The 14,988-nt window shown below is 29.9% G+C and overlaps 1 protein-coding gene across 9 annotated transcripts in view; it reads right to left on the bottom strand.

Moving 5' to 3' along the window:
- LOC143247066 (anoctamin-7-like) overlaps window positions 1–14,988 on the bottom strand; it is a 39,892-nt gene that overhangs the window by 13,387 nt on the left and 11,517 nt on the right. For 6 of the 9 annotated variants that reach the window (XR_013026334.1, XR_013026336.1, XR_013026332.1 and 3 more), the window contains exons 4-8: window positions 14,387–14,502; window positions 11,049–11,104; window positions 8,813–8,947; window positions 8,200–8,368; window positions 4,729–4,811 (exon numbers count right to left, since the gene is read on the bottom strand). Coding sequence is in view for 2 of the 9 variants with exons in the window: in XM_076494463.1 (XP_076350578.1) it covers window positions 8,822–8,947; window positions 11,049–11,104; window positions 14,387–14,502 (298 nt within the window). In the remaining 7 variants the exon portion in view is untranslated. Of the gene's footprint in view, window positions 1–1,899; window positions 1,959–4,728; window positions 4,812–8,199; window positions 8,369–8,801; window positions 8,948–10,624; window positions 10,730–11,048; window positions 11,105–14,386; window positions 14,503–14,988 lie in introns of those variants that run through there. The other 3 variants (XR_013026338.1, XM_076494463.1, XM_076494464.1) reach the window with 3 other exon arrangements.

Here is a 14,988-nt window from a genome sequence, read left to right as displayed (position 1 = left end):
CATGTTAAACAAGTCACAAAACCTTGATAAATAATTACTTCAAAAGACACAAATCTTTATTTAAAGGAATGTTTTAAACACACTTGTTTTATTTGAAAGGGCTGTTTTTCTACTGGAATAATTTTATACGTGCCTATTGGGGGTCGTGTCTCACTCTAAACACATATTTTCTCATTGTTGTGCATTAAAAAAGTCAACATAGCAGATAATTAAAAACTAGGTATTTAAAATTTACAAATAGGGATCACAAAAAAAATGTAAGCAAACAAAACTGTAGATCTATTGCTGACAGCTTAACTCAAGCCACAAATAACCATTTTGATTTCACTATAAAATTATTTCAAATGATATTTATTGTGTTACAGGACTCCACTGAGATTTCTGCAAGAAACTGACAGTACTTTTGAACTTACTTCCCCATCCTTAATTATGTCATGCTGTGAAATTTTCTAAGTCCTTCATTTTTAGCCATCAAAAAATCCAGTGTTTTACTTGTATGTGCATTAGTTGGAAACTACAGCTTGTGCATTTTCTAGTGTTTTTATTGGAAACAGACACAACAAAATTAGGGGATTCTGATGATAGATATTGTTATTCAAGCCACTGTTGTTCATCATTACTCAAATTTATTTCCCTGGCAATATTTCAACAGCTGTTTGACACTGGATGATTACCATAACAGATGTTACTATTCAATATCACATCGGTAATTCTTTCTACTGTTTTTGTACTTAGCAAAAGTCACAAGTACATATTCAGAATTTATTACCACTGCATAGATTACTCTTTCATATAGCTATTGTAGTTTTAAATAGGTAGTGATAGTAAAAGTTATTGATAATTAGCAATTTAGCAAAGTGTGCCACTGAAAGAATTATTTGTGTTGCCTTATTCTAACAAACACTTGTACACAGCAGGCTGTTGAAGAACAAACATATTTGTTATGTAAACCTATCAAAGTAAACATGTGACTGTGTATGTTTATGTTGCACTAACCTTTGTTGTATTATATTAAGAGAAACATTATTCAATTCTGATGAGGTTCCTTTGTTACTGTTCATCTTTTGTTACATAATAGTACAAGCCGATGGAAGCTACTCATTAAATTTGTGATCATACAATCTTTGCCTTCACAATGGTCCTTTGAGAACAATTTTACAGTTTGTATGTTACAGGGGTATACCAGTAAATATGTTTATTTTCTCTTGAACATTTGTCATTTATTTTTAATATGTGGTGGATGAGTGGAACATAAAGCAGAAGCAACAGTAAACTGTCAAAAAATATGTAACATTCAACTGAATTCACATGCACTTGTGAAGTTTAGAATGTATTCTCTATAAATAAATGTTAAAAAAAACATCTTAAGTAACAATATAATTAAAACTCATTCTAGATTGTCAGAGAAATAAAGAAACAACATGAATCAAAATGCAGAGACTGTATTGTCAAGCCTATAGCCAAAGGCTGTAACAAAGTAAATAAATACAGCTGCAAGTAATGTCTGTATTATTTTCTTAAGCTTATTATAAATCCCTCTATTAACTCCACGCCTACAGTACTTATCAATTTTAGTGGGGACAAAATAGTTTGTTTACTTTTTAAGAGTCCCGAGTTGTCAGCTTGAAAATACAATTTTTATATTTTGATTCAACTTTTCTGATGATCCATACACCCCTTCCCAAATTAATAATTTTTAATACACACATATTCCTGTATATAGATAAATTTCTCATTCCCACTGAATACCAAACACCATTACTGAGTCAAATTTACCTACTGAACCTGTTTCTAAACTTCACTGTTCTCAAAATTGGTTCTTCTTTAAATCTGAAATGTTCACATAGCTTTAGTGTACACACCTATATACTTCAAATTAATTCATAAATAAATACTCACAAGTAGTAACACCACAGATCAGGAAAATATGGTGCACGGTACATCTTAAGTAACAATATAATTAAAACTCATTCTAGATTGTCAGAAAAATAAAAAAACAACATGAATCAAAATGCAGAGACTGTATGGTTCGTTTACCTGTTACAGTGTACATCACAGAAGCATTTAGAAAAACACATCAGTAAAAAACTAAGTAATAAATTTTCATAACTCGTAAGAAATAAAGTTCAAACACATGCCCTCAGAAAAAGAACCAGAACTGATGAAAAACTGCTGTAATATTCCTTCTGAAGTTCAATTTACATTATTTTTGAAGGGGATAATAAAACCACAACTTAGGCATTGGAAAATCTAACTTGTTTGTTTGTTTTTTTTAAAAAAAGGGATAAAATAAATGTAATGAGCTTTAAATGATTTGCTTTGTTTTGAATTTCACACAAAGCTACACGAGGGCTATCTGCACTAGTCGTCCCTAATTTAGACTAGTCATCACCACCCACTGCAAACCCTTGGGCTACTCTTTTACGAACAAATAATGGGATTGACCATCACATTATAATTACGAGTCGAGTGCCTTAACCACCTGGCAGCCAGGCAGGGAACTTTAAATGAGAATATTTGAAACAAGCATAAGATCAAGATCTTTTAAACTTTTGTTATTCACATCTATTTTTTATACTCTGCTATCTTTTAAACTACATGTAATGAATTTACACTGAATTATTTTTAGAAAAGTGTTTTATCACCCTTTTAAAATTATACCTTTGAAGACCATTTATTCAAAATAACTGCATTTTTCAAGAAGAATAAGGCATTTTTTTAAGTTTAATAATTTTAAGAAAGAATTCATACAAAAGATACATAGCTTGTTAATTTTGTTTGATAGAGTATATTTAATTACAGTTTTGTTGTAAAACCAATACCAAACACTTTTACTGTCATCATAAAACTTATAATCTGATAATCAACTACAACACTGTAAAATCATCATCAACAGATAGATCTAGACTTGTATAAAAACAAGACAAATTGTGGGAACAACTGGACAAAAAGACAGATGTTTGTTTTGATGTTTATTATAAATTGATAACAGTGCTGTTCTTACCCCTGTAATAAAGTTTACTTTACTTTTCTTTACTGTTGATAATTTAAGCTAAATATTCTGGCCTTGGATGTTCCTGGTGATATAAAAACAAACCACATTATGATCAAGAGTTCAGGTAACACATCATATCTATGTGTTTAGAAATTTACATTTTTAAACATGTATTTTTGAGAAATGTTCTCAAAAGAATACATTTAGGGAACATTCAAACATTATTTTTATACGACAAAGTTTGAAAAGATGTTCAAGGGGAAATACTAGAGAGTAGCTGTAAATATCATACTGGAAACAAACAAACTTGTCCTGTGCACCCAATAGAGGCAGGTGTCACATCAAGAAGATCAAACTGCATATGTCACAACCTTTTACAGAGTTAAATTCAAAATTTTATTAAACTAGTTTATTATCGATGTATACAAGTAAACTTTGCATCACAATGTAATTACTGAATCAAATTTTAATAGTATTTAAATTCTTAGATTCTTCCTTTTTCTATAATTTACTTATCACCTCTCCAAGAATTGAATAATTTTATGTAAATTAGTTATTATAAAGTAGTTATTTTACAGCTTTCTATCTTATTCGTTCATGATGTCATACACTAGGAAATTAGAGTCATTTATCATGCACACCTATCACAGCTTCTCTTTTACAAGCTGCCAATAGTTCTCTCTGATGTTGTATATCCATAGACTTACCGCTACACTAGCAGGGGGCATTTAGTGTGGTAGTGCCATCAGTAAAGAACAAAAAAAAGATGCTGGTAAACAGTACATTTTATGTTTTTCATGAATATTCTTTATTTATTACTACAAAAGTAACTAAAATGAAAAAACAAGAAAGTTGTTAGGTTAGATTAGCTAAAATAATGAATAGTAATAAGAAATATTCTTCATATTGTTTAATGTAATTCTATAGGGTAACATGAGCTGAAGGTTCACCAAGTGATTTAAAACTTGTGAGGAAGGATTAATTGTTTGTTTGTTTTGAATTTCGCACAAAGCTACTCGAGAGCTATCTGTGCTAGCCGTCCTTAATTTAGCAGTGTGAGACAAGAAGGAAGGCAGCTAGTCATCACCACCGACCGCCAACTCTTGGGCTACTCTCTTACCAACGAATAGTGGGATTGACCGTCACATATGACGCCCCCATGGCTGAATGGGGCAAGCATGTTTGACGTGACGGGAATGCAAACCCGCAACCCTCAAAGGAAGGATTAATAGTTACACATGGTTCAAAAGTCAATAAAACTGTAAGATTAAGAAGAAACAGAAGATGTATATTGTCACAATTTGCTGTCATTTTAGCACAATAAAAAAGTAATTTACAATTATTTCAAAATTTTTTATGGTGGTTATGAGGACGTTTAGATTGGCTGATCATTTAAAAGTTACAGCTTGTAAAATAACAGACAAAATAAACTTTTTAATGACAGCAAACATCATCTGATATTTATGAAGGAAGTTTAAAGAACTACATAAGTGAAATTTGAAAATTGTTTAAATGAAGTATTTTTAATCTTAACATGAAAAATTACTTTGCAATCATAACAGTCAACACTGACAACATATAATTAAAATACTTGTATGATTACTGTCAAATTTGTCATGACACAACTAGTACTTTCACAACCACAATTGGTATACTGCCATGGTTAAAAGTTCATGTCAAATACACAAGTCCATTGTGATAAAATTAATTACTAAGGTAAAAGTACACATTACCTCTAAAGTGTCAAAACTAGTCATATCCCAGTGGTGGGTAATTTTTTCTGAATACCTTTTCCACAATTCAAGAAATATAACAGCTGAAAGTAAATAAAAACAAAGTGATAAAGTTTATCATCACGAAAGACAGAAATTGCAACAGAATGCAAATTACTCTTGAAACTGATTTGGCTTATGATAATTTATTCAACTATTTTTGTTCACCAAAGTGTTAGTAATAACAAACTTTGTAAAGTGTTTTCTTTTTACCTTGAAAAGTCCCAAATTACAGACAAGATATCTCCAAGTAATAACTTGCTTTTGGAATTAATTTGAAGTGTTTGATGTGAGACTTCAGTTATAGAAGTTGAGCTATTGCGAAGTTGAGTCCTTTGTTAAGCACCTAGGAACATTCCAACCATAGAAATCAAAACATGTTTAGAAGACCTAGCCAGGAGACTTGTGATACTTTCTACAGAGAAGAAAAAACAAGGAAACAACCAACAGAAAGAAGACAACTTAGATAATTTTATTGACATCCAACAGCCAAACTTCCCAGGTAAAATTACAAATTTATATTTTCCAGAAACACCTAAAAACAACATCTTAAACGATTTTTTCAAAGAATTTTCTCACAAAACCATCAACATAATTTCACAAAACAGAAAACTAAAAAACAACCTTACAAAAAAAGACATTGATTCCATTAAAAAACCTAAAACAAGACAAAAAATAAAAATTCTAAAAGCAGATAAAGGCAATGCTATAGTCATAATAAACACGAATGAATACATCCAAAAAATGAATAACATCCTATCAGACACGAACAAATTTAAACCAATACACACAAATCCAACAAAGACACACGAGACGCAACTGAACAAATTACTACTACAAATGAAAAAAGCCAACACAATTTCACAAACACTTTATTCCTACCTACGTAAAACTGACTCACGCACACCGCAAATATACGACACCCCAAACCTCATAAACCAGATTGTCCATTACGACCAATAATGTCCACATATGAATTGTTTAATTACAATCTTGGTAAATACATAGCATGCGCATTCTCCAAATATGTAACATCAGCCAGCTCATTCATCAAAGACTCTTTTTATTTCAAGTCTAATCTAAATCAACTTAATCATAAAGCCTTAATGGCCAGTTTCGATGTTATATCCCTCTTTACAGAAGTTCCAACCACTGAAGCCTGCAACATAGCCTTAGAACTCTATATCCGAGACCCTAACCCAACTATAGAAATTCCCAGTAACCAGTTAGCAACCCTCATAGAATTCACCATGATAAAGACAAACTTCATGTTCAACAACCAAAACTATATGCAAACAAATGGCCTAAGCATGGGCAACCCAGTGTCACCAGTTCTAGCCAATATTTGTATGACACAAGTTGAAACACAAGCAATTAACACAGCATTACATCCACCACTATACTGGTACAGATATGTAGATGACGTTGTTGTGGGATTCAAATCTACAGAACACATACTTAATTTTTTCAATCACATTAACTCTATACATCCCAACATACACTTCACATGTGAACAGGAAGAAAGCAATCAAATATCATTTCTTAACCTCAAAATTAGAAGAACTGACACACAATTCAAAGCAGAAATCCACCGAAAAATCACCCATACTGGACTATACATTCCTTGGGACTCAGCACATGAAACAAAACAAAAACTCAACATACTAAGAAACCAAATAAACACAGCCATAAAACTATGGTCACCAGATAAAATTAATGATGAAATAGACAAAATAAAACAATACTTCATCAACATCAATAAGTTTCCTCCACAAACCGTAGAAAACATTATACGCACACATCTAGACAGAAAGCAAAATCAACCAACTAATGTAAATATATCTCATGAATCAAAAAACCACGAAACCATATACTGCTGTATACCATATATTCCTGACATCAGCAAACAATAACCAACATTTGGCAAAAATTAGTAACAAAATATGACATTCCAGTTAATACCAAATTTATTCAAAAACCAGGCACAAAACTGAGGTCTATACTATGTAAAAACTACACTGACAAACACCACACCAACATTATTTATAAAATACAATGTGATAACTGGCACGACTTCTATATAGGAGAAACAAGTAGAAAAATGGAAACCAGATTCAAAGAACATAAAAAGTCACCTTCACACGTTTTCGAACACTGCAAGTCAAATAAACACAACATAACCATAGAAAACACTCAAATACTAAATAAAGAAACAAACATAAACAAATGCAAAATTAAAGAAGCCTTAATTATACAACAACTTAAACCCAAAATAAACCAATATAAAGGAATGCCTTTATACCTATATTAATATAATAAAATAAATAAACTTATATATTCAAACATCTAATACCGCCCTCTACATTTCGACACTCAGTTACACAACCCCTTTGAAACATGTGGTCAGCTTCCGGTCAGTTACCTCTTTCTTGTGAACCTGATGATGACCGAAGAAGGTCGAAACGTTGTTCGCTCTTTTATGTAAAATATTTTCTCAACCCAAACGAGCCGTTTTTGCACATAAATTTGTCAACAAGTGGGTTTCTCGACATCACTGAATGCTGGACGTTTTTATGTTGAAGTAACCCTTTTGCTATAGGCATCCATTACCACACATATCATGAGGATTTTCTTAGTGAGTTACTTTCCCAAAATTCAGGTCCTTTGTAAGGTCAGTTTTATGTTACTGGATATGGTAGCATGAGCTTACATACACCCTGTCATTGTAACTTCTACACTGTTATCCAGACACAGTTGAAAGATCAATATAATAAAAATAATAAATTTATATATGTACATGGTGTGGACAAGAAAAGTGGCCCCCTTGAAAATGCTGTTAATTTGTTATATATTTTATTAGATAATAGAAAAATGTGTAAAATGCACTTCACAAGATCTGTTCCAATATGATATCAAATAAATTAACATTTTCAAGGGAGAGGCACTTTTTTGTCTTCCCCTTGTATATAAATGTATATAATGTTATCAAATTTAAGCTATTTTAGATGAGTTATAGTTTGTAGTTATTCTAGAATGAAAAAAGGCATTATTTATATTAATTTCCTAATTGTTTATAGTGGTCAAATCTATCAAGCCCATACAGAGTTTCATTAGTAAAAATAACAGACAAAACATTAAGTTTTTTTTGTACAAAAATGTTTGATAATTATCTGGAGGTTATAAAAATTTTATATGTGAAATGTGAACATTTTCTGATGCATTCAAGTATTTTTAATCTTAAAATCAAAATTACTATGCATGTTAGATAGTCAACATGCTAAAAGAAAATAGGCACAAGAAAAGCATTACTGAAAAAAGTCTTAAAACTAAATAACAAAAAATTTGATATTTTATGTATGAAAGCTCTAACAGAGTCTGAAGAAGAGAATATTATTTATATAACTTTAACATGTAAATCTATATAATACTTACCCCAGAGTGACATAAAAACAGCAAAAAATACAGCAGCACCATTGTCAAAAAGATGTGTAATTCTGACAAAAGTTCATGTCTGTCCTAGTTGTTCAGTTCATATTTACATCCTTTTATGTCACACCGAGGACATAAAATTGTTTCTTTGTAGTACTCACAAACGTCCTTACTGTAAAAAAAAATGCAATTTTGTTTTAAGTTTATAGAATAAACACAGTACAGCTGAACATTTAAATCAATCATAATGCCACATAAAATAACTGATTAACTGAAATCAGTTTAAATCAATGTTTAAATCAATTTGTCACAAAAATTATTAAAAATATTTTAAGGTACATTAATGGTTCAAAAACGTATCAACCAATAAAAATTAATAGTTCCAATTATTACTCTTTGCAATTATTCCAGCTACAAATGTCTTGTGTGAAAATAATTAATTAGTTAAACACTGATTAATTAGTCCAGTGATTAATCACTTACCACATTTCATCAATTACATATCTCTAAGTAACTGATTTATCTAAGGTATAATTTAGAAAATGATCAAACATGAGTTATAAAAATAATAAACTGTTTGATAACTCTTTTAACTTTTTTCTCCCTTTATTCATACCTGTGAGCATCACCCATTAAGGTGAAGAACCCATAGAGGAAACACAGCACTCCTACTGCTGAAGCTGGGATCAGCATGCAGGTATAAAATCCCAGCCAAGCAAAGTAGAGGCCTATTTTCACTCCAAAATATTCCCTGAAAAAATTGAAAGGAACAAACAATGAAGTGATTCTTATCAAACAAAATATAGTGGATACAATAACTAATGAGGAACTCCAAAAAATCCATCCATAAGAACCTATTATTTTTATAAAGATTTGTCTCAATTTTAAACTCTGACTAGTATGAGAGCAAAGTGATTTTCATGCTAAAATTAATAAAATGTATATGTATTTAATATTACAGTTTCCAAATTTCATTTGCATAGCTTCTAGAATCTTCTAATTGAATATCAAGTTATTTTTGGTAAATATTTATATGTTATGCATTATTGTCTCTACCCTTACATTACATGAGCTTGGGCCATTTGTTTAACCTTGTAACCACACCAAAAAAAATATGAGATATTTTTCCTTTCTAAAATCCCTGCAGAGCACAATAAAAGCTTATCATTATTTATCCTGACTATCATCAGGCTTGCATCAGTTAAATATGACAACTTCCTATATACTAAGCCTATGTAACAACCCAGGAATCACCTTGTATACACTTAGTTCAAATCACAGCATAAAATTATGTAATACACATGATCTTCAAACGTATATACATATATTGCAAATAAATTAATCTATTTCTTCATTCATATATTCTAATGTTACCTAATAAGTATTTTTTTTACTATTATAACAAACAAAATATGTGCATAAAAAATAACAAAAATCTAGTACTTAATTGTGAATGCTGTAATTTCTTTTGTTGTCAAAGACTTAAAGTATTGATAGATGCTGACCCAAATTTTCCATGGGACTGTTTTTCATTTTTTTCCCAAATTATTTATTAATTTCAAACACACAATTTAGAGCACAAACAATAATAAACACAAAGCATTCAATGTCTTATAATTATTACAATTTAACTGGTTTTCTAACTAAACATTGTGCATCAAAACAATTTCCTTAGCTGGTTAAACTAAACATAGTGAAAGCAGATTTAAATCTATGTTCAGAAAAACTTAAAAGCCATCCTGTGAACGAGATGACATAATACATAAAACAGAATATTAAATATTTATTTTTTAATGGTTATCAATAATGTAACAGCAAATGTCAAAGACAAAAAGAGAGAGAATTATTTACATTTTTGAAAGACTGTATGTAAGAGAACAGAGCTTTATGGGATGGCTTGGTAACTATAACTTTATGTTATGTACAAGGAAAATCTGCAAGTCTGAAAAGATGTCTAAGTTTAGCAATTTTGAACAAACAAGTGCCATCACGTGATACAGAAATGTAAACACTAAGACGTTACAAATTAAAATATTTTACATTTGAAATTCAGAAATTAAAACTATATTATATAACAGAAACATCTGATTAACTACATACTAATGCTTTTAGATCTACATCTCTTTTGGTTATTACCACATCTTTATTGAATTTTATAGCTCAATAAAAATAATACAATAGCAATACAACAGAATTCTCTCCCTCCTATCATGACTGACTCTCCTTATATATAATTATTGTATTTTGAATGATCTCTTTCAAAACACAACTAGTATGAATAAAACTCCAACTGTGACTCTAAACATGTCATACACATATAAGATGTTTTTTTTGGTAATTTCAATCTTTAGGTAAAACTCAAAACTTTTACCAAGTGATTTTTTATATTAAATAAATAAATTCTGTCCAGAAAATTATTAACACTCACTTGATGCCATCAAGGGGTTGCTTTTTAAATATTGTTGAAAACGAAGCCCAGTTGTTTAATAACCATTTCCTGGGAGCTTTGTCATTCTGAAGAATGACATTCCCCCTAATCAAAATTAATCATCCCATCAAAATAAATTATCAACATAACCATTATTTTACTGATAGAGGAAGTGAAATATCTCCAAGTGTAATGACAACTAATAAAAATATGTTAAAGTGTACTTTACTGGAAAATAATATTAATAACAAACTACAGGAGCAACCCTATCACACAAATTCATCAGGTCATAAACCTGATATAACACACACTGGCTGTAGAAATAACAGTGAACAATACTTTTAACATATGAAAAATTGTACTTTCTCAATATTTTATCAACGTCAAGCACACTTGGAAAGAAGAAACCAATAAGTTAACTGACCTCATGTAAAGGAAAGGCAGCTTCGTAGACATTATCATTGATAAGCTTGGTTATTCCTGAAAAAATAGGAGAAAAACACAGTATAAATACATAAGGCATGAAATATTTAAATATAAAAATATTTAATAAAACAATGTAAACAGTGATTGCAATGACTTTTATTCATCACTATGTATCATATCTTATATTGGAACACACATATCATACGTAACAAACCCAAGCACACACGTCAAGTACTACAGGGTTGCCAGTGACTAAGTCTTTTTTAGTAGTTTAAGAATCCTATAACCATATTATTATTTACCAAATTTTCACTTTCTTATTAAAAATTATTTTTATTCTTTGCTTATTTATTCTCGTATCGTGACAGCTGAATTTACTAAAACATACAATTTGTTTAAGATAATTTTTCATATAATTTTTTTTTATCAACTAATTGGTATATTTTTTTCAACCTGTCTCCAAGTGTCACCTTTACTTTACTTAAATGAATAAGTACAGTTTTAAATACACACATATTCAGCCATTTCTAAAGTAAAATATTCCTAGCACCTTTTTGCATACATTCTCACCACTGGCTATATTATACTGGAAATAAGACGTTTACACAAGAACATAGAGAAATAGACATTTCTTGGAAAAACCACATGACGTTCCTGATGTCACTAAACTACCTTTATTTGTATATCACTCATTTGATTACACCACCATTTCCAATTTGTTACTGAAGAAAGGTCCACCTTTCAAAAGTGCTCAAATTATGGGGTTTTTATTCATTTCTATCAAGACATCTTGAACCAATATGTTTTTACAACATCTTGAATGAGTTGTACAATATATTGTCCAAATTAAAAAGCACACACACCTCCAATACTAATAGTGGGTTACAGTCTAAGAGCAGAATTAACTGACTTCTTTCCAAACTGTTTATTATCAAATGACTCTATGTATATTGTATCACAACACAAAACATCATGTTTTTACCTGTTACAATGCAAACTATACAGGACTGACCTAAACATTAGGGAAAGTTGCTTACTTTCTACATAAAATACAGAGTGGATCACAGCTGAAATTATTTAAATTAACTGTGCATTGGTTTCCACTTCTGTGTGATTGTATCAGGAATACACAGGGTTACAAAGATTTTATTTGTTTCGATTAAGACTTCTTGAACTCACGTTTTTCTAACATCATAATCATACTGTTCTCATAACATCTTTAGTTTTTCACCTATGTTCTGCTATGTCTTTATTCATCAGTTAATCTGTCAATATTACAACTTCCTAAGCTTTAGACAGGAGACAGTGGTTCTATGTACAGGCAGTAAAACCATAAAATTAAAAGAAGAGTATAGGGAGATGCTAAGTTGAAACTTTGAAGAAAATAGAAAACCTAGCATTCAAAGAGGAAAAAACATGTTTGTTTATTATATTTCATATTTTTCAGTTTCTCATTTCACTGCACATTGGTAATTTCATTTCTATTAGTATTACGGTTGAAAAAATAGTAGATAAAATATAAAGTTTTGCCAGAAAAATATCTTTGAAAAGAAGTATTTTTTTTACTTTATCGCATGGAAACTTTCACTCAGACTGATTCATTTTGGGCTTTGGAAATTCACAGACAGATCTTTATGAGAAATATTGATTACTTGTGTACAATACAGTTATGGCTATTAATTTTTATATTTATGAATATTATTCAGCACAATTAATTTTAGGACTAAAACTTAATCTAGTTGAAACTTATGAGATATTATCAAGTGTTAATAACCAAAGGTAGCCAACCAGTCAATCAGTACATTCTAATAATTATAGCTCCTTGTTTTCTGTGTATTAACTTATGAATATTAAACACTTCTTGTCAGTTTGCTATATAAAATTAGATTCATTAACTGTTCACATCATGTGATAAATAACAGAACTTTTAGTACACACTAACAGTCTTATATCAAACTACATTAAAAAATACAAGTCTCTAAATTTAAATTGTAAAGTTTAATATGACATAAAAGTTCAGATGGATATTCCATCTTGAGATTTTATATATACATGAGAAACTAAATCAGCAGCTGGTCAGTACAAGGTCAAAACAAAATATAATGATGATAAGTACAAATCATTATAACCCAAATGGTATTTTAAGACACAGATATTTAAATGTTAGCCCTAAAAATACACACTGTAACTTTTAATTAACAGATTTCTTAACATTATTTCTACTAAATATTTAAGGGCTATCTGTGCTAGATGTCCCTAATTTAGACTAGAAGGAAGGCAGCTAGTCATCACTGCCCACCATTAACTCTTGATCTACTCTTTTACCGATAATAGTGGGATTGACTGTTACACTATAATGCCTCCACAGTGAAAGGCAAGCATGTATGGTGTGACAGAAATTTAAATCTGCAACCCTCGGACTGTGATTCAAGTGCCCTGTCCATCTGACCATGCTGGACTAAATAATTTAAGGATATATCAGTAAATCAAAAAGTAAGCTATGCAAATTTCAGATTCTTACTTGTAATTATGTTTAGTTCATGTTTCTATCTTAATGTAAATTTTAGTAGCTTACTGTTCCTGTTAGTAAATCCTAACATGATATGGAAAAGTTACATCTTACAACGTTTGTTATGTTACTTTTAAAAATTTAGAAGCTAAAACTGATTGGCCAAAAAATAAAAGTGAACTAAAAACTAAATTTATTAACATAGACTCTCCATAAAAGTGTGTGATTCATTTTTGTGTACAACACGGTAGGCGGTTGTAGAACGAGCACTTTGAATCACTCACAGAAGAGGTCGCAGCAAAAGAGTAAACAATTTATGAAAGCTAATTTGTACTCAAAACTGAAATTTGTATCACCACTTGTATATGATGGTACTTTGTGTAAAACTTTTTTAAAAGTAAACATGATGAACTACATTTTAGAATAGTTGAAAGACTTACAGAAATTATTATAAAAGTCAATTTAAAAAGTTTGCTTTGTTTGGAAACTTTTTTTATACTTTTAGCACCTCTCAGAAAAAGCTACCTACATGCATATTAAGTATTATAAACTCATCACTAAATGTTATCATTTTGAAATACAAGGAAAAATATACAAGTATGATACATAAAAGAATTTCATATTTTATAAAAGTAATTGAAAAAATTCAGTTTTCTCTCCCAGATTATCTAATGACTCAGTTCATAATGAAGAAATTTATTTTCAAAAAGTATAAATTTAGCTTATGAATTTTTTTCAGTAATTCTGATGCACAGTAAATTATACAGAAAGGAAACTAAATACATATTATGTTAAAATATATTGTGATTTTTTTTTTTTTCACTTGCCAAATGCATAAGATTCTTCGTTATTAGAGAATCTCTTCCGTTTTAAAATAAATTCCACAATTTGGGAACGTTGGGCTGAATTAAAGAATTCTTCTTTCTTCTCTGGAACATCAAATCTTAAACAAGACCAGTAAAAATAACTTTTACACAAATATGTAAATATGAACAAATTATTTTTGAAATTACAAACCTCTTTCATCTGTTAGAACAACAAGTCACATTTACAAAGTAATTAACTATTAGAGTGCCTTAAGATGTATAACACATTAAATAATAATACGGATGTAGTGACATGACAATACTCTTTTCTTACTGGAAGCCTGTACTGGGCCAGTAAAGGATGTTATGATTTATGTTATTGATCTTATTCTGATGTGACATTACATGCACTATTATATAGATCTTACTTGTTAATCTAAAATGTTTAATATAGAAGCTGATGAACCATACAGGTTTAATAATAAATACAAATCCTTTGTTGAATCTAAAATCCTTTCTAACAAACTTTACAAATAAAAAAAGGATAATTTTGATTTATTTTAATGGTTACAAGATTGGTCATACTGACAAACCTCATACAGTTTGGGTAGAATAATACAAAA

This window comes from Tachypleus tridentatus, chromosome 3 (assembly GCF_004210375.1).
Source record: "Tachypleus tridentatus isolate NWPU-2018 chromosome 3, ASM421037v1, whole genome shotgun sequence".
NCBI classification, from domain to species: domain Eukaryota; kingdom Metazoa; phylum Arthropoda; class Merostomata; order Xiphosura; family Limulidae; genus Tachypleus; species Tachypleus tridentatus.
Note: the sequence above shows the minus strand (reverse complement) of the source record. Positions and strands in the feature narration are given on the sequence as shown.